The sequence below is a fragment of the Schistocerca nitens genome, chromosome 9 (genome assembly GCF_023898315.1).
Source record: "Schistocerca nitens isolate TAMUIC-IGC-003100 chromosome 9, iqSchNite1.1, whole genome shotgun sequence".
Classification (NCBI taxonomy): Eukaryota; Metazoa; Arthropoda; class Insecta; order Orthoptera; family Acrididae; genus Schistocerca; species Schistocerca nitens.
The window spans coordinates 296,278,263-296,303,355 of NC_064622.1; the positions used below are offsets into that span (position 1 = coordinate 296,278,263).

Sequence of the window (25,093 nt, forward strand, 5' to 3'; positions counted from 1 at the left end):
AATCAGTTTTGCATCGAATTGTTACTGGCGATGAAAAATGGATTTATTTTAAGAATCCTAAACGGGAAAAATCATGGGTTAATCCGGGACAACCATCAACATTGACTGCAAAACCAGATTGATTCGGCAAGAAGACAATGCTGTGTGTTTGGTGAGATCAGAAAGGTGTGGTGAATCATGAGCTTCTAAAACCCAGTGAAACTGTGAATATTAATCGCTACAGACAACAAATGATCAATTTGAACTATGCATTGATCGGAAAAAGACCAGAATGGGCCAGAAGACATGGCAAAGTAATTTTTTTACACGACAATGCACCTGCACACAAAGCAAAACTGGTTCAGGATACAATCGAAACACTTGACTGGGAGCTGCTACCCCACCCGCCATATTCACCAGACTTGGCCCCTTCTGACTACCATTTGTTTTCATCAATGGGACACGCATTGGCTGAGGAACACTTCGATTCCTATGAAGTCGAAAATTGGGTGTCTGATTGGTTTGCTTCAAAAGACGAACATTTCTAATGGCGTGGTGTCCACAAATTGGCAGAAAGGTGGTCAAAATGTATAGAAAGCAATAGTCAGTACTTTGAATAAAATGTTTTTACTTTTCAATTCAAAATTAGTGTTTCATTTTCACAAAAAAACACTCATTTCATACCAGTACACTAGGTAAATCAGTAATTGTTTCATAACTTAAATCCTATTGTTGACGTATAAACAAATATAAATTCTGTACTAAGTATAAACATTTGGAAGTCAAAGTACTAGTAATCTTAAAGTATCTATTCGGCTCTATTCAAAAACGTGTTAGCCAAACCAGCCCTTCATTAATTCCAAAGTAATTAACAGTTTTGTCAAAAGTATTGTATGCATAACTATATGTGTTAATTTGATGATTTAAACAAATAACTTGGCCTAAACCTCATAGTGGAAGAAACTGCTAAAAAGAACCAATTTTTCGATGTATTCAGTTAATTTAATGAGTTAAGGTTTAATTATAATTTCTGTAAATTTAACTCCCCCCCCCCATGAACCATGGACCTTGCCGTTGGTGGGGAGGCTTGCGTGCCTCAGCGATACAGATAGCCGTACCGTAGGTGCAACCACAACGGAGGGGTATCTGTTGAGAGGCCAGACAAACGTGTGGTTCCTGAAGAGGGGCAGCAGCCTTTTCAGTAGTTGCAAGGCAACAGTCTGGATGATTGACTGATCTGGCCTTGTAACAATAACCAAAACGGCCTTGCTGTGCTGGTACTGCGAATGGCTGAAAGCAAGGGGAAATTACAGCCATAATTTTTCCCGAGGGCATGCAGCTTTACTGTATGATTAAATGATGATGACGTCCTCTTGGGTAAAATATTCCGGAGGTAAAATAGTCCCCCATTCGGATCTCCGGGCGGGGACTAATCAAGAGGATGTCGTTATCAGGAGAAAGAAAACTGGCGTTCTACGGATCGGAGCGTGGAATGTCAGATGCCTTAATCGGGCAGGTAGGTTAGAAAATTTAAAAAGGGAAATGGATAGGTTAAAGTTAGATATAGTGGGAATTAATGAAGTTCGGTGGCAGGAGGAACAAGACTTCCGGTCAGGTGACTACAGGCTTATAAACACAAAATCAAATAGGGGTAATGTAGGAGTAGGTTTAATAATGAATAGGAAAATAGGAATGCAGGTAAGCTACTACAAACAGCATAGTGAACGCATTATTGTGGCCAAGATAGATACGAAGCCCACACCTACTACAGTAGTACAAGTTTATATGCCAACTAGCTCTGCAGATGACGAAGAAATTGAAGAAATGTATGATGAAATAAAAGAAATTATTCAGATAGTGAAAGGAGATGAAAATTTAATAGTCGTGGGTGACTGGAATTCGAGTGTAGGAAAAGGGAGAGAAGGAAACATAGTAGGTGAATATGGATTGGGGCTAAGAAATGAAAGAGGAAGCCGCCTGGTAGAATTTTGCACAGAGCACAACATCATCATAGCTAACACTTGGTTTAAGAATCATGAAAGAAGGTTGTATACATGGAAGAACCCTGGAGATACTAAAAGGTATCAGATAGATTATATAATGGTAAGACAGAGATTTAGGAACCAGGTTTTAAATTGTAAGACATTTCCAGGGGCAGATGTGGACTCTGACCACAATCTATTGGTTATGACCTGTAGATTAAAACTGAAGAAACTGCAAAAAGCTGGGAATTTAAGGAGATGGGTCCTGGATAAACTGAAAGAACCAGAGGTTGTACAGAGTTTCCGGGAGAGCATAAGGGAACAATTGACAGGAATGGGGGAAAGAAATACAGTAGAAGAAGAATGGGTAGCTCTGAGGGATGAAGTAGTGAAGGCAGCAGAGGATCAAGTAGGTAAAAAGACGAGGGCTAATAGAAATCCTTGGGTAACAGAAGAAATATTGAATTTAACTGATGATAGGAGAAAATATAAAAATGCAGTAAATGAAGCAGGCAAAAAGGAATACAAACATCTCAAAAATGAAATCGACAGGAAGTGCAAAATGGCTAAGCAGGGATGGCTAGAGGACAAATGTAAGGATGTAGAGGCTTATCTCACTAGGGTTAAGACAGATACTGCCTACAGGAAAATTAAAGAGACCTTTGGAGATAAGAGAACGACTTGTATGAATATCAAGAGCTCAGATGGAAACCCAGTTCTAAGCAAAGAAGGGAAAGCAGTAAGGTGGAAGGAGTATATAGAGGGTCTATACAAGGGCGATTTACTTGAGGACAATATTATGGAAATGGAAGAGGATGTAGATTAAGATGAAATGGGAGATACGATACCGCGTGAAGAGTTTGACAGAGCACTGAAAGACCTGAGTCGAAACAAGGCCCCCGGAGTAGACAACATTCCATTGGAACTACTGACGGCCTTGGGAGAGCCAGTCCTGACAAAACTCTACCATCTGGTGAGCAAGATGTATGAAACAGGCGAAATACCCTCAGACTTCAAGAAGAATATAATAATCCCAATCCCAAAGAAAGCAGGTGTTGACAGATGTGAAAATTACCGAACTATCAGTTTAATAAATCACAGCTGCAAAATACTAACACGAATTCTTTACAGACGAATGGAAAAACTAGTAGAAGCCAACCTCGGGGAAGATCAGTTTGGATTCCGTAGAAATGTTGGAACACGTGAGGCAATACTGATCTTACGACTTATCTTAGAAGAAAGATTAAGGAAAGGCAAACTTACATTTCTAGCATTTGTAGACTTAGAGAAAGCTTTTGACAATGTTGACTGGAATACTCTCTTTCAAATTCTAAAGGTGGCAGGGGTAAAATACAGGGAGCGAAAGGCTATTTACAATTTGTACAGAAACCAGATGGCAGTTATAAGAGTTGAGGGACATGAAAGGGAAGCAGTGGTTGGGAAGGGAGTAAGACAGGGTTGTAGCCTCTCCCCGATGTTGTTCAATCTGTATATTGAGCAAGCAGTAAAGGAAACAAAAGAAAAATTCGGAGTAGGTATTAAAATCCATGGAGAAGAAATAAAAACTTTGAGGTTCGCCGATGACATTGTAATTCTGTCAGAGACAGTACAGGACTTGGAAGAGCAGTTGAATGGAATGGAGAGTGTCTTGAAAGGAGGATATAAGATGAACATCAACAACAGCAAAACGAGGATAATGGAATGTAGTCGAATTAAGTCGGGTGATGCTGAGGGAATTAGATTAGGAAATGAGACACTTAAAGTAGTAAAGGAGTTTTGCTATTTGGGGAGCAAAATTACTGATGATGGTCGAAGTAGAGAGGATATAAAATGTAGACTGGCAATGGCAAGGAAAGCGTTTCTGAAGAAGAGAACTTTGTTAACATCGAGTATAGATTTAAGTGTCAGGAAGTCATTTCTGAAAGTATTTGTATGGAGTGTAGCCATGTATGGAAGTGAAACATGGACGATAAATAGTTTGGACAAGAAGAGAATAGAAGCTTTTGAAATGTGGTGCTACAGAAGAATGCTGAAGATTAGATGGGTAGATCATATAACTAATGAGGAAGTATTGAATAGGATTGGGGAGAAGAGAAGTTTGTGGCACAACTTGACCAGAAGACGGGATCGGTTGGTAGGACATGTTCTGAGGCATCAAGGGATCACCAGTTTAGTATTGGAGGGCAGCGTGGAGGGTAAAAATCATAGAGGGAGACAAAGAGATGAATACACTAAGCAGATTCAGAGGGATGTAGGTTGCAGTAGGTACTGGGAGATGAAGAAGCTTGCACAGGATAGAGTAGCAACAACAAATTTAACTTCGAACAATGTGTAGTTTCAGCATGCATTATTGTTGTTGTTGTGATCTTCAGTCCAGAGACTGGTTTGATGCAGCTCTCCATGCTACTCTATCCTGTGCAAGCTTCTTCGTCTCTCAGTACCTACTGCAACCTACATCCTTCTGAATCTGTTTAGTGTATTCATCTTGTGGTCTCCTGTACGATTTTACCCTCCACGCTGCCCTCCAATACTAAATTGGTAATCCCTTGATGCCTCAGAATATGCCCTACCAACCGATTATTTCTTCTAGTCAAGTTGTGCCACAAATTTCTCTTCTCTCAAATTCTATTCAATACCTACTAATTAGTTATGTGATCTACCCATCTAATCTTCAGCGTTCTTCTGTAGCACCACATTTCAGAAACTTCTATTCTCTTCTTGTCCAAACTATTTATTCTCCACATTTCACTTCCATACATGGCTACACTCCATACAAATACTTTCAGAAACAACTTTCTGACACTTAAATCTATACTCGATGTTAACAAATTTCTCTTCATCAGAAACGCTTTCCTTGCCATTGCCAGTCTACACTTTATATCCTCTCTACTTCGACCATCATCAGTTATTTTGCTCCCCAAACAGCAAAACTCCTTTACTACTTTAAGTGTCTCATTTCTTAATCTAATTACTGCAGCATCACCCGACTTAATTCGACTACATTCCATTATCCTCGTTTTGCTTCTGTTGATGTCCATCTTATATCCTCCTTTCACAACACTGCCCATTCCGTTCAGCTGCTCTTCCAGGTCCTTTGCTGTCTCCGACAGAATTACAATGTTATTGGCGAACCCCAAAGTTTTTATTCTTCTCCATAGATTTTAATTCCTAATCCAAATTTTTCTGTTGTTTCCTTTACTGCTCGCTCAATATACAGATTGAATAACATCGGGGATAGGCTACAACCCTGTCTCACTCCCTTCCCAACCACTGCTTCCCTTTCATGCCCCTCGACTCTTATAACTGCCACCTAGTTTCTGTACAAATTGTAAATAGCCTTTCGCTCCCTGTATTTTACCCCTGCCACCTTCAGAATTTGAAAGAGAGTACTCCACTCAACATTGTCAAAAGCTTTCTCTAAGTCTACGGAAACATAGGTTTGCCTTTCCTTAATCTATTTTCTAAGATAAGTCGTAGAGTCAGTATTGACTCACGTGTTCCAACATTTCTACGGAATCCAAACTGATCTTCCCCGAGGTCAGCTTCTACCAGTTTTTCCATTCGTCTGTAAAGAATTCGTGTTAGTATTTAGCAGCCGTGGCTTATTAAACTGATAGTTCGGTAATTTTCACATCTGTCAACACCTGCTTTCTTTGGGATTGGGATTATTATATTCTTCTTGAAGTTTGAGGGTATTTCGCCTGTCTGGTACATCTTGCTCACTAGATGGTAGAGTTTTGTTAGGCCTGGCTTTTCCAAGGCTGTCATTAGTTCTAATGGGATGTTGTCTACTCCCGGGGCCTTGTTTTGACTTAGGTCTTTCTGTGCTCTGTCAAACTCTTCACGCAGTATCATCTTCATCTACATTCTCTTCCATTTCTATAATATTGTCCTCAAGAACATCGCCATTTTTTAGACGTTTGTATTCTTTTTTGCCTGCTCATTTACTGCACTTTTGTATTTTCTCCTTTCATCAATTAAATTCAATATCTCTTCTGTTACCCAAGGATTTCTATTAGCCCTCGTCTTTTTACCTACTTGATCCTCTGATACCTTCACTATTTTGTCTCACAAAGCTACCCATTCTTCTTCTATTGTATTTCTTTCCCCCATTCTTGTCAATCGTTCCCTAATGCTCTCCCTGAAGCTCTCTAAAACCTCTGGTTCTTTCAGTTTATCCAGGTCCCATCTCCTCGATTTACCACCTTTTTGCAGTTTCTTCAGTTTTAATCTACAGTTCATAACCAATAGATTGTGGTCAGAGTCCACATCTGTCCCTGGAAATGTCTTACAATTTAATACCTGGTTCTTGAATCTCTGTCTTACTATTATATAATCTATCTGATACCTTCCAGTATCTCCAGGCTTCTTCCACGTATACAACCTTCTTTCATGATTCTTGAACCAAGTATTAGCTGTTATTAAGTCATGCTCTGTGCAAAATTCTATCAGGTGGCTTCCTCTTTCTTTCCTTACCCCCATTCCATATTCACCTACTACGTTTCCTACTCTTCCTTTTCCTACTGTCGAGTTACAGTCACCCCTGACTATTAAATTTTTGTCTTCCTTCACTATCTGAATAATCTCTTTTATCTTATCATACATTTCATCAATCTCTTTGCCATCTGCAGAGCTAGTTGGCATGTAAACTTGTACTACTGTAGTAGGCGTGGGCCTCGTTTCTATCTTGGCCACAATAATGTGTTCACTATGCTGTTTGTAGTAGCTTACCTGCATTCCTAATTTTTTATTCATTATTAAACGTACTCCTGCATTACTCCTATTTGATTTTGTATTTATAACCCTGTATTCACCTGACCAAAAGTCTAGTTCCTCCTGCCACCGAACTTCACTAATTCCCACTATATCTTAACTTTAACCTATCCATTTCCCTTTTTAAATTTTCTAACCTACCTGCCCGATTAAGGGATCTGACATTCCACACTCCGATCCGTAGAATGCCAGTTTTCTTTCTCCTGATAACAACGTCGTCCTGAGTAGTCCCCGCCCGGAGATCCGAATGGGGGACTATTTTACCTCTGGAATATTTTACCCAAGAGGATGCCATCATCATTTATCCATACAGTAAAGCTTCATGCCCTCGGGAAAAGCACGCATTATTCTGATGATATATAAGGGGCCGATTTTTGATCATGAGACAGTCACTCCACAGTTAAGTTTCAGACGAGTAACTTATGCTGGTTAGAACAACAACAACAACACTTCAAATTAACTGTGGAATAAGTGTTAAACAATTAGGCGGTGTGTGATAACAGTGACAGTGTTTGCTCCATATGTACCTGATTATTCTTCAAGAACTGTGAACTTTGTGGTTAGGTTTTACTGCTCGTATATGTTCAACAGTAAACTATTGTAGCAGTATTTTTCACCTGCAAACTATTAACGAGGCTTGTCACAAGTTAAACAATAGTGCTCTGGCCATATAACTCTGTATTATTGGGGAGTTGTGAACAGTGAAATTAAAGTACTGAAAAACGTAACTGTGCGTCTGTCGGCTACATCATTTAAAGTAATCAGTGTCGGAATGCACAAACCCCATTTTTCAGACAGTGTAGCAACGCAGTACGTCGACCCCGAGGACAACAATCAATCATCAAAGAATTAAAAGCAGGTAGGACAGCCACAACCTAATGCCCCTCTCCTCCAACTATTGTTTCCACATGTGGTTCACTTTTAATCTCTGCATTCATCATTTTCACCCATCTTTAGTTTCTGCTATAAAAAAATAATGAAATTTCACACACACTATGTTTTTTCCCAAAAGTTTTCACTTCACTAAACAAAGAATGATAATACAAATGAAGTATGAGTACTTAAATAAACCCTCTGTGAGACAACAAAGAGTATGGTCCACAACCCTCAGTCGAGTCATCATGACTTCCATGTTTTTGTTTAATTCCAAATTCATTATCCAAAATACTGCTGTGGCTGACTATTCTTTCATATTATCTGAAAACTCAAATTCCACACCACTATAAAAACGCTATGCAAGATTGCAGCACTATTTAACTACTAGTAACACTCTTCTTGCTTTCATTGTATACAAAAATTGAAACAACATTTTTTTAACCATAAATTGCCGTTTTCTCAACTAATTGAATGAGATTATTGCAAATTTTGAAGCAGGAAATTTTATTTCTTGATTACTCAGCTGGAAAAAATTGATGCTGATGACAGTAATTGGTTGTGAAATGTGATGATTCTTCATTCTTTTTCACGGGGAACGTTCTGTATGTTGTTGCTATTATTAATTAGATATGTGATGTGAAATAAGTTTTATACCTTCCGAATAAATTTTGACATCCAGGCTACATAATAGCTGTGTTTATTAGCAATGGTCACTCCAAACCACTCATAAACTGATTGTAACCTCTGCTATCTTACAACTACTGAACAGCTTTGGTCCAACACTGGGGCTTATACAGAATTTTTCAATGGCTCATACTTTTAGTATTATTACAATTAATGTTTCAGTCGCAATGAAAGAAGATGAATATAAATAATTTTGCATGTGTCTTCAAGGTTGAGAAGAAATGGAAATATTTTTCAGCTATTTTGTCAGTTACAAAGTTTTTCTATGCAAAATTTTGTAAAATAAATCCCATTAATAATTGATATACAAATCTAAGAAAATGAACGAAGCAGAATATACAAACATTTAGGTTTTCATTGAAACCAATAAGTATTCTAATTGGCTGCCACATTGCTAACTCCAATGCTAAATGTTATTAATTCTATACACGTAAAGGTACTCCAGTGTGTACTGAATAATATAAATGTTACGTTTCTTTATGTAAAGATTACATTGTTCATTCACCTTCTAAGATATTGTTAACCACCTTATTCTGTAGCTCAATTAATATTCCTAGTACCATGAAAAGTATAGATTACCAGTCACCATATAGCAGAGATGAATCGCAGACCGGGACAATACTGCCAAACATGTAAGCTTGTTATGAAATAGACAGAACACACACACATGTGCTCGCTCACTGTGTTGCTGCAATATTGGTGTGGAAAATATTTAGAGTAGATTTCCCCACCATGTTATAGTTCTGGGTGGAGATTTTAATTTACCATATATAGACTGGGAGACTCAAACATTTATAACGGGTGTCAGGGCCAAAGAATCCAGTGAAATTTTTTTAAGTGCATTATCTGAATACTACCTTGAGCAGTTAAACAGAGAACCGACTCGTGGCGATAACATATTAAACCTTCTGGAGACAAACAAACCAGAACTATATGAAACAGTTAATGCAGAACAGGGAATCAGCGATTATAAAGTGGTTACTGCATCGATGTTTTCATCCATAAATAGAAATATTAAAAAAGGTAGAAAGATTTTTCTGTTTAGCAAAAGTGACAAAAAGCAGATTTCAGAGTACCTGATGGCTCAGCACAAAAGTTTTGTCTCATGTACAGATAGTGTTGAAGATCAGTGGACAAAGTTCGAAACCATCGTACAATATGCATTAGATGAGTATGTGCCAATCAAGATGGTAAGAGAAGGAAAAGAGCCACCGTGGTACAACAACCAAGTTAAAAAACTGCTACGGAAGCAAAGGGAACTTAGCAAACATAAACATAACCAAAGCCTTGCAGACAAACAAAAATTACACGAAGCGAAATGTAGTGTGAGGGGGGGCTATGCGTCCAAAGCTGTTTCACAGAGGAAGACTGCACTGTAGTTCCTTCTCTAGATTGTCGCACAGATGACAAAATGGTAGATATCGAAATAGACAACAGAGGGATGGAGAAACAATTAAAATCGCTCAAAAGAGGAAAGGCCGTTGGACCTGATGGGATACCAGTTCGATTTTACACAAGAGTACGCGAAGGAACTTGCTCCCCTTCTTGCAGCGGTGTACCTTAGGTCTCTAGAAGAGCGTAGCGTTCCAAAGGATTGGAAAAGGGCACAGGTCATCCCCGTTTTCAAGAAGGGACGTCGAACAGATGTGCAGAACCATAGACCTATATCTCTAACATTGATCAGTTGAAGAATTTTGGAACACATATTATGTTCGAGCATAATGACTTTTCTGGAGACAAGAAATCTACTCTGTAGGAAGCAGCATGGGTTTCGAAAAAGACGATCGTGTGAAACCCAGCTCGCGCTATTCGTCCACGAGACTCAGAGGGCCATAGACAGGGGTTCGCAGGTAGATGTCGTGTTACTTGACTTCCGCAAGGCATTTCATACAGTTCCCCACAGTCGTTTAATGAACAAAGTAAGAGCATATGGACTATCAGACCAATTGTGTGATTGGATTGAAGAGTTCCTAGATAACAGAATGCAGCATGTCATTCTCAGTGGAGAGAAGTCTTCCAAAGTAAGAGTGATTTCAGGTGTGCCGCAGGGGAGTGTTGTAGGACCGTTGCTGTTCACAACATATATAAATGACCTTGTGGATAACATCGGAAGTTCACTGAGGCTTTTAGCGGATGATGCTGTAGTATATCGAGAGGTTGTAACAATGGAAAATTGTACTGAAATGCAGGAGGATCTGCAACGAATTGACGCATGGTGCAGGGAATGGCAATTGAATCTCAAGGTAGACAAGTGTAATGTGCTGCGAATACATAGAAAGAAAGATCCTTTATCATTTAACTACAATATAGCAGGTCAGCAACTGGAAGCAGTTAATTCCATAAATTATCTGGGAGTACGCATTAGGAGTGATTTAAAATGGAATGACCGTATAAAATTAATTGTCGGTAAAGCAGATGCCAGACTGAGATTCACTGGAAGACTCCTAAGGAAATGCAGTCCAAAAACAAAGGAAGTAGGTTACAGTACACTCTTTTGCTCACTGCTCGAATATTGCTCACCGCTGTGGGATCCATACCAGATGGGGTCGATAGAAGAGATAGAGAAGATCCAGCGGAGAGCAGCGCGCTTCGTTACAGGATCATTTAGTATTCTCGAAGGCGTTACGGAGATGATAGATAAGATCCAGTGGAAGACTCTGCAAGAGAGACGTGCAGTAGCTCGGTACGGGCTTTTGTCGAAGTTTCGAGAACGTACCTTCACCAAGGAGTGTTCCCTCCTACGTATATCTCGCGAAGAGACAATGAGGATAAAATCGGAGAGATTAGAGCCCACATAGAGGCATACGGACAATCTTTCTTTCCACAAACAATACGAGACTGGACTAGAAGGGAGAACCAATAGAGGTACTCGAGGTACCCTCCGCCACACACCGTCAGGTGGCTTGCAGAGTATGGATGTGTATGTAGATGTAGACTCATCTGTGCTATATAGTGAGTAGCAGTCCGTCCTTTTCATAGTATTGTCATTATTCCATCCTGGATTTTCCATTGTTTAATATTGCTAGTACCATTATACAAACATCAGTGTAAGTTGAAAATCAAGAATTTATCTCAAATGTAAGATCATACAGTGAAATTGCAGTGTATCAACATGTTTATTAAAAAGGTGCGTCATATACTTCGACTGATGAATCTTCGGGCTTTTACATTACATCCTTCGCCTCTGATGGATGTCAGTGTGAAGAATTAATATGTATGTACCAGTCAGTCGTATGGAATCAATACAATAAGACGGGTTGTCATAGAACTGTGGCAGAATGACAGAAAGGACCTATTGTGGCTGGGCATGTTCATAACCATATCATGGATGAAGTGTCCAGTTTCTTGGTGTATGAACATGGACTGTCCAACTTGTCTGGAAGGAGTGGCATATAACTTACAGCCATGTAACACAGCATAAGGTCAGTGACTGTAAAAAGATAGTAATTTAGAGTGACCAGAGACGGGTGTAATGCATTTCATTGAATGTGAATCCATCTCAATCAGATTTCAAGTGAACATCACAAAGAGAAGTGCATATGAAAGGCATTCGGAGTTGGGTACCTCACAGAAGTCCGTCACTCACAGTGGCACGTCTTCACTATGACAGTTGTAGACAGGAGGCGTGTAGTGTCACTCAATGAGTCACAGTTTTGCCTCAAGTGAATCAAGGCTTCAAGTGCAGTGATGGCACAATGCAGTGTAAGGAGGGTGTGGTTCAGGCCAGAGGCAGTTCTTGAATTTTTGGAGGTGTTTTTCGTACCATGATTTGGACCCGTTCACTCTAGTTACTACGAATATGAACCACAATGTTTATTTCAACATTTTTGGCGAACAAGTGTTGCCCTTTCTTATCCATTTTCATAATTTTGACACGGATACACCCATCTTCCAAGATGTTAACATTTGTGTTCACACGGCTGCACGCATGTGCTTTTGGTTTGAGAAATACTCGGGTAGTTCGTCAGACCTCGACTGGCCTACTAAATCACCCAATATTAATCCCGTAGAAAATGTCTGGGGCTTTTTGGAACATCAGGTGAAATGTAGCAATCGGTATCCTTAAAAACTGGTGCCTCTGTGGAATCTAATCACACTTCAGCGGGTTATATCATACCTGAAGAAAATTGTGGACTCTCTTCCTCACTGAATTAAGTCTGTTTCCAAGGACAGGGGTGGTGTTATACAGTTTTAATGTTATGTCTCGCAGAGGTGACTAATTTTTTATCTGGTGTGCTTATGTGTAACTGCTAAAATAATTCCACTTTATAGGTATGTGTACAACTACTTTCTTCTCCCCTTTTTCTTTGCTCTTCTTTATTGTCTTCTATTTTTTCTGCTACTTTCTTGTTTTCTTTGCTTGTTTTTCATATAACCTTTGTTCATTTTGCTTTTCAACTTTGCACTGTCTTGTGAGCTCACTGTTTTTGTTTGAAAAATGATCCACTTTCTACCTTTTGGGATTTTAACGATGTATACAGCCACGTCCGTGCTGTTTTTCTTGCGCTTGAAGACCTGTTTCTTGTGCTTTACTCATGCTACTCTGTTTCTTATAATATTAGAGTTTTCTTACTGTGCCTGCTTGTTTGTAGCACATTCTACAAGACATCACTGTTGTGCTCAGTGTAGCTTTTGTGTGTGGACTGACAACTAAGTTCTGTTAATGATACATCTTCATACCTTTGAGTTTCATTCTTTTGTTATTACAGTCATTCATTTTTGTTAGATTCATTCCACAAGTATGTTTTAAGTTTGTTTGTGATTCAACCCATTCTTTTCCAGAAATGGTTGTTTATTGTGTTTGTAACTATCTGTATTGTCATATTCACTCATATTCTGACCTGTACTTTCATGCTGCAGGTAATATGACATGAGATGAATTTACACAATGTCTATTCACTGATCTTTTACTATGTCTTAAAAGTTTTTCTGTAGGTACGATTGAGTGTGTTTGTCTTCCATTTCAAGTGATTCAATGTGACTTGTTGCTGATAAACTATTCATTTGGTTGATTAACAACTTCTCAATATCATTGACTTGTTAACTAGTTTAAAGATCAAAAGTCTAGTATTCTTGCTCTTGCCAGCTCTCTCTCTCTCTCTCTCTCTCTCTCTCTCTCTCTCCCTCTCCCTCTCCCTCTCCCTCTCCCTCTCCCTCTCCCTCTCTCTCTCTCTCTCTCTCCCTCTCCCTCTCCCTCTCCCTCTCCCTCTCCCTCTCCCTCTCCCTCTCCCTCTCCCTCTCCCCCTCCCCCCCCTCTCCGCCCCCCTCTCCCCCTTCCCCCCTCCCCAATGTATGTTTCTTCATTTAACGTAGCTATTTCTTTTCTAGGTGTTCTCATTCTTTACTTCTGTCCTTGATTCAAGTTCTCAACATATCCTAATTCCTGTGATTCTTAATCTATAGTATTTCACCCAGCCTACCTACAGTATTTTGATTCACTGTGTTCAGAATATTGAATCACTCTCTTTAAATGCCAAAATTCAACTAATTTAAAAGTCTTGATGTGACACAGTTAGCCAAAAACACGAAATTAATATAAAAATGCCCATGTTTGGTTAAAAATTCCCACCAGTCTTCAAAATGGCAATATGTTTGATGCCGCAGGAATCCTGTTTATAACTGGCAACATTGGATCCAACTGGCAGCAGCAGTGCACGAATATGACAAACATGAGTTGCGGGGATTCACAAGCTTGGTAACACTGTCTCCCTCCCGACCTGCCGTCACAAACCCGGAACACTGTCTTGCCTATGATGCATCATTGCAGTCTACGGTGCCAGTGAACTTGAATTGAAAATGATTTCTGGTATCAGTAACACAATATTTTTGTTAGCAGCTAGTTTTGTAATGGAAAAAATAAAAGGTATTCATATGATGTGGGCTGTAAATTGAAAGTAATAGCATATACAGAAGAACATGGAAATAGAGCTGCTGAGCGTCATTCTAGCCCTCCACCAACAGAAAAAACCATTCACAATTGGTGGGCTAGTAAAGAAGAATTGAAAAAAAATGAGGAAGACTAAATGTGCAAGCAGAGGACTGAATGCAAAATGACCAAAACTAGAAGATGATATATTGAAATGGATTCAAGGACACTGTCAAACTGGCATTGTAATTAATACAAAAATTATTTAAATACACACTCATAAGTTAGCACTGCAATGGAACTTAACTGTCTTTAAGGATGGAGTTGGTTGGTGCTATGGGTTTATGAAGTGTCATGGACTCAGCATGCGAACCATAACCAACATATCTCAGAAAATGCCACAAGAGTGTGAAGAGAAAATATTATCTTTCCATCACTTTATTATTCAACATTGAAAGAAAACCAGTGAGGAAATAAGCCAAATAGTAGTATGGACAGAACTCCTCTGACATTTAATGTGCCAAGTAACAGAACTGTTGCCATGAAGGGTGCTAAAACTGTAACTATAAAAGCAAGTGGCTGTGAAAAATTGCAGTACACTGTTGTTCTTTCGTGTTGTGCTTACAGTACTAAACTTAATCCAATGATCGTTTTTCAAATTCAAAGCAATGCCAAAACCTTCTGAACTACCACCAGGTGGTGATGTTCATGTACATGACAAGGGTTGGATGACAAGGTTGGTATGAAATTGTAGATTAACAGAGAATGTGAGAGAAGGAAAGGTGCTTTATTGAAGAAAAGTTCTTCTCTTATGCAGAATCAGTTTAGTAGTAATTTGAAAAATTCTGTGAAAGAGAAATTGAGACAGGGAAATTTTTCTTGTTATTCCAGTTATGTAAGTTATTCTGCAGTCTAAAAACCACTGCTCCAATGATCTGGAAACCAACTCACAGTTCCAATTTCAGTGGCTGTGGCTCTAGATCACATCACACAAAGAAGGCCATTTTCTTGATAATAGGAAATAAATATCTGGCCTCAGCAGCTGGATCCTGCAATTGACACCTACTATGTCTGTTTGCAAATGTTGGTGTTACATAGCATTTTGGACCAGAACTTCAATTTAGGAACTCTCACAGCATTTGTTTAAGACAATTCTGATTTGAGATTGTGTTACTGCCAGTTGAAATGTAGCTTTCTATCTTTTTTTTTTTTTTTCCATGGACTCAGTGTCTGGTTCACTGCAGTGGCCTGCCTTGTTTGTGTAAGGCTGCAACACAAAAGAGACAAAAAGGAGCTGAAACCATTTAGTGTTATTAGTGCGTCATGAATGGAATTTTTATTTTGGCAGCAGCAGCTGATGCTGTAACAGTGACAACTGAAATAGTAACAGGAACAAAATCAGGTAGAGTTCCATATACTGTAGAAACAACTGGATGACTTGCATAAGTGCATACGAGAATGGGATCTATTCCACCAGCAGCGTCAACGACACTGTTATCTATGTCAGAATTGTCAAAACAAATGTTTTCATCATTCGACATTTTGAAGAAACCTTAGAATACGTATCTTGAATGGTTTCTGCTGATTTGAAAGTCTAGTATTTCTGATACTCATGTTCAGTCTGGTTTATTATTCTTTTCTAATAGTCACATCTATGAACTGTTCCACAAATTGTAGACTTTAATAGCTTGCCATATGATGATTTGTGTAGTTTGTTGTTCACTTATACACAGGCATAAATGCATATAATGGCTGCTACACTAACAAGGGAGTGCTCTAATCTGAAATGACGAAACGTGCCCCGAAATTTGTCACACAGGAATAATACACCAAAAGAAATAAACTGTCCAAATTTTAGGTACTAAGGCACATTGCAAGTATTTTCTTTAAAATATTAAAGTCACTCATTGTTGCTGTATGAAGAAGCAGTTATAACAGTGATTTGTACAGTCCTTAAAGCCTAGCATGTGAACTGGTGAGTAAGTAGATGCAGCCATCACAAGAGAACGCATAGCACAAAGTCTAATGTGCACACACAGGAACTGAAAGTATTTAAACCACACTAAAAAGTCTCAAATCATTAATTTTGTGTATAACTTTGTTTATATTGATAGCTAAGTAATTGCAGATGTAATTGTTACACAAGTGACTAGCAGAGGAAAGAAAATCAAGACAGTGTGCAATGTTACATTACAGATGACTTCCATCAATCAGGATTTTAGTTTGTTGACATTAAATATTTTATAACGATTTCTGTACCACTATTCTTTTGACTCTTTTTTAAAAAGTATATTTTAATAACAGTGAAACAGTTCTTTGTTTATTTCCTGTAGTCATCAAAAATATGCAATATGTATAGGATGACAAAACCTTTTCCTTACACAAGGAACACCTGATAAAACAAAAATCAATTCATTCAGGCACTTCACAGTAATTACTAGTTCTGTTTAGAGAGAACTGGAATGGAGTAAGAAATGGTTGGGCTGTCATTCTGCATATCATACTGTGTACCAGGCATACTTGATCAAATTTTGTATAACATGGTGATGCAAACTGACAATGCACAAACGACTGAAGTTTACCCATATTGTTCCACTGATAAACTTGAAATGCCACAGAGCTATTGGAAGTTATATTCCCTGACAATTTTCTGAAAAACGGTTTAGACAGTTGAAAATTTTTTTTTATTGAGAGCCTAAGTCACCGTATTAATCCTGTGTAGGATCCGGATTTAGCAGTCTTTCTGTTATTGTCCAAAAGGCAAATGAGTCATTATGTCTAGACCAAGAGTCCAACAAAAGCAATGGATTTTTTATGGAAATAGTAAGAAGATTATATGGATGTAACATTGAAAAGTATTCTCTCATTTTTCCAGATTTTGCCACACGAATTAAGACTTTTGCTAGGAAGCAGTCCTTTTTTTAAATTTTTGATTCTAATCTGCCTTGATGTTCCTGAAGACAGATATAAAGCTGTGGAAGCAGTAACCCATCAATACTTATCACTGGGATTGTTGTATACAGTCCGCCTGTTTAGCTGGGTGTTAACATGCTCGCCTCCCACACAACCGGGCCAGTGTTTGATTCCCGGCTGGGTTGGAGATTTTCTCCACTCGTGGACTGGGTGTTGTGTTGTCCTCATCATCATTTCAGCCTTATCAGTGGCACGCAAGTCACCCAATGTGGCATCGAATAAAATAAGACTTGCACTAGGCAGCCAAACTTCCCCGGATGGAGCCTTCCAGCCAACGATGCCATATGCTTCTTTCCATTTTTTGTTATATACAAGTTTTTGTAGCAGCCATTAGCTGCACAAAGAACTCTTCTTTTCACTCAAAATAATGAAGTATGGTTTGCATGTAGTTCTTCCATGAACCCTGACTGATTGCCTTTATACATAACATTTTAGGTGATAAGAAGCAGCTTCATCTTCTCGTCAGCTACTGACTTCTCTGTAGAACTACCTATTAATGGCATCACCTCTTCACATTTACTTGAGGTAAACTTTGTAATTTTGCAACTTCCTTTTCTGTATAATTTCCCAAATCTGTTTAACCAGGTTGAAGAAGCCTGGAAATCAGTATGTAATGTTCATCTCACTTGAAATTCAGGGTGCCCAGTCTCATAGATCTCCCTTATCGACAGTGCATTGACTCTTGTGAGCAGTTCTAAATCGCTTAAACTCTTGTGAGTTTCTTTTTGGCACATATTTTGTACTTTGTGGAAACATTTCTTCCATTTATACAATTCATATTCAGATTTTACAAAACAAAATCAGCATTATACATTGCTTAAGTTCAAGTGTGTTCTCCCTTCTTCGTTTAACCAAAAAATTTACAGCCTTTTCTTAGTCACTGAAAGCTGTTATTGTAGTGGTACAGTTTTTCCTAGGACTAATGTGCTGTATTTTTGTTCTGAACTTTAATTGGCACAACAATCATCGCCTGAGCCACAATTGTGGAATGATCCATATTACTTCCAGTTTCTTCTAATATTTTCACAGTTTCAGATGAAGTGTTGCCATTCGAAAGAACGACCAAGTAATTAACTAATAAATGAAACATATGTAGGTCTTCAGGAGAAATAAGTGATTTCAGTTGCTTACCACTCTTCATATTTCATCTTTGAAAGGTTGGAAACATTAACTGGATTCCAGGTTACTGTGAAGCTGTGCAGCCACCAAAATCACAAAACAAATTAATCCATTTTTATCTCAAGTGTTGATACTTAGCAGTACTGCAAAGGCAATTGCTAATTACAATAGATATTAAATGAGTTGCAATGTAATGTAATACAGTTTATGGATCACCCTTAATTCAAAATGTTATTGTGCATGTAGGTCCCAACCAAGAAGTCCAGGCTAGCACTCTCAAAAAATCTGATTCTAGGTCAAGCTCCTTCCTTTGAAATTGCATTAATGACACAATGTGCGTTCAGCTATTATTTGTCTGCTGCACTATGTCCTTCTGATGGTGACTTGAATGTGGCAGAAGTGCCTCCTAGACAACGTCATTCTCTAAAGTCAACTTATGACATATGGACCAGCCCTTGGTGTTGAAGTGAATGGAATGTTTGTGAGGATTAGATCCTCTGCTGTGCCTTGAGTGATCTCTTGTGCAGTAATTGGAAATTGTTGAGAACGTCCTTTTGCTCCCCATCTGTAGCAAAATATATCAGCTCCTATTGGTTGAATTGTGCATCAGAATCCACAGGAAGCCAGGAGAGCATATCTGCTCAGAGATGGAGGTGGATCTATTTGATACTGGTACCTGCTTTGGAATAAGGCTCACCTTTTTAATCACTGAGCTCTTTTCTCCAGCGCCAAAGAGGGCAACCCGCGGTTTGTGGTCAATAATCAGGTGGAATTTCGCTCCACAGAGGAAATTGTGAAATTTTTCGACACCAAATAGGATCGATAATGCTTCGTTTTCTGCTTGACTGTAGTTGATTTCAGTGGAATTTTTTTTTTTTTTTTTTAGGTGTACTCAAATATTATCTCTCCTGTCTGTAACCAAATATGTTTGCAACAGTACCATAGTTGTACCCAATTAACCACTTAATGTTACAACAAGAGGAATAGAGTGAACTTTTATTACAAAATTTTACATATCTGATGAAATACTAGGGTAAGTCAATTATTATCCGCAATTTAGTTATATTTTTGTTTATTTTGATAGTACTGTCGTTTTATGTTGATGACACATGCTTTGTTTATTTGGTGTTATATCTTTGCAATTTTCAAGCCACTAGGTTAGTTTTGTTATCGCTGCCATGCTGTTAATCATGACTGCTTCACTGTCTATTTGCACCAAAGAAGAGCAACATTCAGTGACCCGTGGGGTTTTCTTTTTTTTTCCGTTAGGCATATCAGGGGCCAAAAATTCATCAAAGACTTTTAGTACAGTATGGGAACAGTGTTTTGCCACAATGGAGTGTCTACGAATGGATTGAAAAGTTCCAAAATGGTCGCACAAGCATTACGCACGATGAAGGAGCCAGACGACTGTTTACCGCCACAAATGATGAAACCATTGAGCGTTCACATGAAATGATTCTCTTAGACAGACGATTAACTATTGACGCGGTGGCACATCATCTGCAAATTACTCATTTTTCTGCCTACGAAATCATCCACAACAGACGTGGGTTTCATAAAGTTTGTGCAAGATGGGTCCCAAAACAACTCATACTGTTGCTTGGACATCTACAAAAAACATTTGGATCACTATGGTAACGAAATGGACAAGATCATTACTGGTGATGAAACATGGATCCATCATTACGAGGCGGAGAGTAAATGGCAGAGTGTGGAATGGAAACGTCCAAATTCCCCGTGCAAGAAAAAGTTCAAGACCCAACCGTCCACAGGAAAACTGATGCTTACAGTTTTTTGGGAAGCACAGGGTCCAGTACTGTAACTTTACTGGGAAGGGGCACAACATTAAACAGTGTATGTTACAGTGAGATGCTTACTGCTAGGCTAAAGCTTGCAATTTGAAGCAAACACTGAGGATTGCTGTCAAAAGATGTTGTGTTGTTGCACAACAATGCCCGTCCGCATACTGCTGCCCACACTGCTGAAACGCTCCAGAAACTCAAATTTGAAGTACTGGATCATCCTTCATATAGTCCTGATCTTGTCCCTTCTGACTATCACTTGTTTGGTACACTCAAACAGGCATTAAGGGGCCATTGATTTACCTCAGACGAAGCAGTGAAAGAAGCGGTGCATTCCTGGCTCGCAGCTCAACTGAGAACCTTCTTTTATGAGGGCATCAGGAAGCTTGTACAACGATGGACAAATGCGTTGAAACGGAAGGAGACTATGTCGAAAAAATTATGATCTTGTAAATTTCCTATTTGATTACAATAAAATTTTATAACTACTTTGCGGATGATAATTGACTTACCCTCCTATTTCCATTCTTTAGGGATTTCTGCAATACTTTCAAAACTATAGAATGAAACATTGATTTTCAGCTCATGAGATCTTAATAGTGTCCAAATCATCAATAAAATATTCACACCAATTAGTACCTTTTACAACAGTTTGAGTAATAAACTGCTTACTGACTGTAATTATAACTTGATAACTTCTACTACTTCTACTTCTTTCTTGGCTTTGCACCAGCCTTCATATAAAGACCTTACAATACTTTATCAGAATTGATGCTCTTACTACGTTAAAATTAAAAATTGTGTGTTCACAAAAACTTAAGTGTGACAGTAAGTTTTATTATTAAAATGTAGATATTTGACACTGCTTTCTTACAAAATTTCTTTTTATAGAAGATTTCATAAAGTAGTAACTTGAAACAGTTATTTTTTAATTACATAATTATTTTCATTACTGGCATTTGTCCGTATTTCACCTCTTAAAGTTAATTTTTTTCATACAGTCAATTACTGTGTGCATTATGTTAAAGATCAATAACTATAGATGTGTTTACAATTTCAGTAATCAGTCTGACTTTTACACAGTGTCTTTCTAGAATGTAAAAATTAATACAGGTTACATAAGTGAATTGATATTCTTCTCAATTCAAAATTGTTATTTTAACAGAATGTAGGTGGGTATATGCAATATTTCAAATTATCCAGCTTGATAATTTTTATAAATGAAATAGTGTAGTCTGTCCAGTTCTGGTATTCAGACAACATTCAGTTATTCAAAATAATATTAGATTGAATAACAAATGTGAAAGAAATAAACACCATTGTAAATGCATGATTATATAATACTTGACGCAATGTATCAAGTGGTACACTGAAAGGCACGTGTCCTTACTCCAGTACTAAATTTAAAGCTGTTACATTACTAACAGACCCATAATTTCAAGGATAAGAGTTATTCATTAGGTTCTTCCAATATAGAAATGGAACAGTAAATGTCTAAAAGGCTATATTTCACAACAAACAGAAACCACAGCTGGTGCAGCGGTCTGACACTAGATGCCAGGAGTGTATGGAATTGGTAACACACACGCCCTTAAATGCTGAAAGGACATAGATTTCATGGGAAGTATATACCCCACGGCCCGCGAAAGGATTGAGGTAGTGCCATAAACATTACTAAAACAGCCATCTGTTTATTATGAAATACAAGCAGTTTATAAAAATGTGCACAAAATGCAATGTCCATTCAAGAGCTCATGCTACCTGAAATATTCGTTTCCAACGATTGGTTCCTTAGGTTACAATACTTGATTTAGAATCCTCTACTGTATGTATAATTTACTCTCAAAAGGTTTTGAACACCTTGTTATCACATTTCAGGTATGTCCATTATTCTGATAAACATTTGTACTCGTCAAGCATCATTACTTTTTTGTGGTCAGCAGGTAATATGTTGTTAACCAGTTAACTTTGGTATCCGTGTTTACTAAGGCTAAATTACCTCTGTGCTTGCAGGAATATGTCATGGAGTGGCGGGAAATGCATATGTTTTCTTGTTACTGTATCGCTTGAATGGTAACGACCGACACTGGCTGTGGCGTGCCTTCACATTCATGCAGTTCTTGTACAATGAACAGTTCAGAAGAGAAGCCAGAACACCAGATTGCCCTTACAGTTTGTTTGAAGGTTGGGCTGGGACTGTGTGCTTCATGGCAGACATGCTATGTCCAGATAATGCTTACTTTCCATTCTTTGATGTATTTGACTCATGAAACTTGTCTCCTGCACCTTTGTCTATACTGTATTGTTAAGACTGAAATATGTTTAATTGAATTAATTTTCTTTAGTATACTGTTGTCAGAATACATTTGTGTTGTAAAAGGTTAAAATTTCAAGAATCTACGCTTCCTTAGAAGGAATGTCTTTGTATGCCCTTTGGAAATAAAAATTGTGTTTCAGAAAACTGACTTTTCATCGTCATTTTTTTGTATTAATTGATAATCATATCTCATTTAATGCAGCTGTGAACATACTAATTGCACTTGAGTAGATTCTTCAAAGTTATGTACTCATGAATAAAAACGTCAAACATAATAGTGTCCAATAAGGAAATTACGTGAAGCTGCTGTACAAGAGCTGGGTGTTGTAAATTACCAAGAAGTGGCCTAGGTGAAGGCCTGTGTTATTCAGTCACGCTATTTACACAGAGTTATATCACATGGACTGGCAAGCAGTTAGTAATCTGACCCAGGAAATCTCTACTGACAACTGTTGACCAGTAAACAAATAAGTTTTTCAATGTAATATTTGTGCTAGGCTTTATCACAGTGTTCAGCTGTATAGGGCCTTCGTATATGTTCACATTGTGGAACTTTGATACGATAGAACAGCAGCAGCCAAGATTTCGGCTCATGGGCTGTGCTCGAGCACGAGTGCCAAAGCACTCTGCCTTGCTTCACATTTCCCCCACAGCCACGCCACACTGTCAGAGTGCAAGGAGGGGGAAGTGGGAAAACTCCAAACATGTTGCATTTAAATGGTCGTACAGTACCACTGCATGCTACTTTGTTTTATATTTCAAAGCTCTCAACAAAATAGGTCACAAACAAAACAAATTTTCGTTATCATTTATGTATTTTTGGCTCACTGAAGACATAATTGTTGTCTGGTACAAAGTGTTGGCATATGGACAGACGCAGACAATTTTACAGAGTTTCACACTCTCTTCTTCGGTTATCAACCCACAGGTTGGTTGGCAGCAGCACGCCATTCCGTTCTTTTGTCAACTTTCTTCTTCATATCTGCATAGGTCTGGCACCCGATGTCATTTATTACTTGTTGAATGTAGCTTAATCTAGGTCGTCCTCGGCGAGTTCTTCCTTCAATGATTCCTTCTAATATTCTCTTAATGAAATTGTTATGCCGTAAAATGTGACCTATGAAGGTTATTCTTCTTTTCTGTATATTTCGCCAAAGAGATCTGTTTTCTTTCACTCTTCTGAGGACATCTTCGTTTGTAGCCTTGTCTCGCCAGCTGATTTTTTCCATTCTCCGGTAGCACCACATTTCGAATGCCTCTAATCTTCTCTTTTCTTCTTTTCCACTAGTCCAAGTTTCACATCCGTAAAGGGCTGTACTCCACACATAGGTTTTCATGACTCTCTTTCTTACGTCTAAACTAACATTTCTACTCGTCAGTAAGTTTCTTTTTCCATTGAATGCTATTTTGGCAAGTTGTATTCTGTTTTTAATGTCACTTTTGCTCCTTCCATCTGCTGTTATTTTGCTACCTAAGTAGTTAAATTCTGTAACCTGCCCTAGTTTCTCTCCCTTTATTGTTATTCGTATGGGTTCATTGTAGTTCAGGGCGCCACTCACCATCACTTTAGTCTTTTTCTTATTTATTTTCATTCCATACTGTTCTTTTAAGGTGTTTTCCATTTCATTGAGTGCGGCTTCTAAATCTTCTTTCCTTTCTGTAATTATGGCGATATCATCTGCATATCGCAACATATCTATTTTCATTCCGTTAAGTTTTATTCCTACTTCAATATTCTCTCTTATTTTATCTATTGCTTCTTGGATATATGCGTTGAAAATTACTGGAGATAGTGGGCATCCCTGTCTCACTCCTTTCCTTATTCTTGCTGTTTCTTCTTTGTTTTCCTTCTTAACTAAGGCTGTTTCATTTTGGTATATTTTAAAGATTATCCTTCTATCATTATATTTCAGACCAGCCTTCTTCAGAATTCTAAACATTTCTGGCCATACAACATTGTCAAATGCCTTTTCGAGGTCTACGAAGGCTATAAATACTTGTTTGTTTTTGGAAATTTGTTTCTCAATTATTAGTCTTAAAGATAAGATTGCTTCCCTCGTCCCTACACCGCTTCTAAAACCGAATTGGTCTTCACTTAGAGTGCTATTCAATTGGTTTTCAACTCTTTTCAAAATTATTCTTATTAGAATTTTTGATGCGTGTGAAAGAAGACTGAGTGTTCGATGGTTTTCACAGTCCATAGTAGATGCTTTCTTAGGTATGGGGAATATGATGCATTTCTGATAGTCTTCAGGAACTTCACCTGTTTTGTATATTTTCTGTATGAGTTGCAGTAATGTAGCTTTCATTTTGTCTCCTGATTTCTTAATTAGTTCAGAAGGTATATCATCAACACCTGCCGCTTTCTTATCTGGTAGTTCTTTTAGTGCTTTTTCAAATTCATCTTTCAGAATTGTGTCCCCTAGTTCTTCTTTCTCTACTTCTTCGCTTAATTCTATCATATTATCTGTTAGAGGGTCTCCTTGATATAGCTCTTCAATGTATTCTTGCCATCTCTTCAGCGTGTCATATCCAAATAGTACCTTGCCCTCTTTGTTCTTTATAGTTCCTGAAGATTTTACTTTCCGTTTAGCAAAGTTTTGTTTTATTGTTCTGTAGGCCAAGTCAGTTTTTCCTTTAACCATGTTTTCCTCCACCTCTTTACAAATGCTGTTGAGGTAATTTTCTTTTGCTTTCCTAGATTCTCTGTTTATTTGGT

General features: G+C 38.2%; 1 protein-coding gene across 1 annotated transcript in view; it reads left to right on the forward strand.

The window, feature by feature from the left end:
- Positions 1 to 22,522, forward strand: part of LOC126203742 (lanC-like protein 3) — a 93,874-nt gene extending 71,352 nt beyond the window's left edge. The window contains exon 6 of the mRNA XM_049938109.1: positions 22,071 to 22,522. Coding sequence (XP_049794066.1) covers positions 22,071 to 22,327 — 257 coding nt within the window. The 3' untranslated portion in view covers positions 22,328 to 22,522. The remainder of the gene's footprint in view (positions 1 to 22,070) is intronic.
- Positions 22,523 to 25,093: the final 2,571 nt, after the last annotated feature.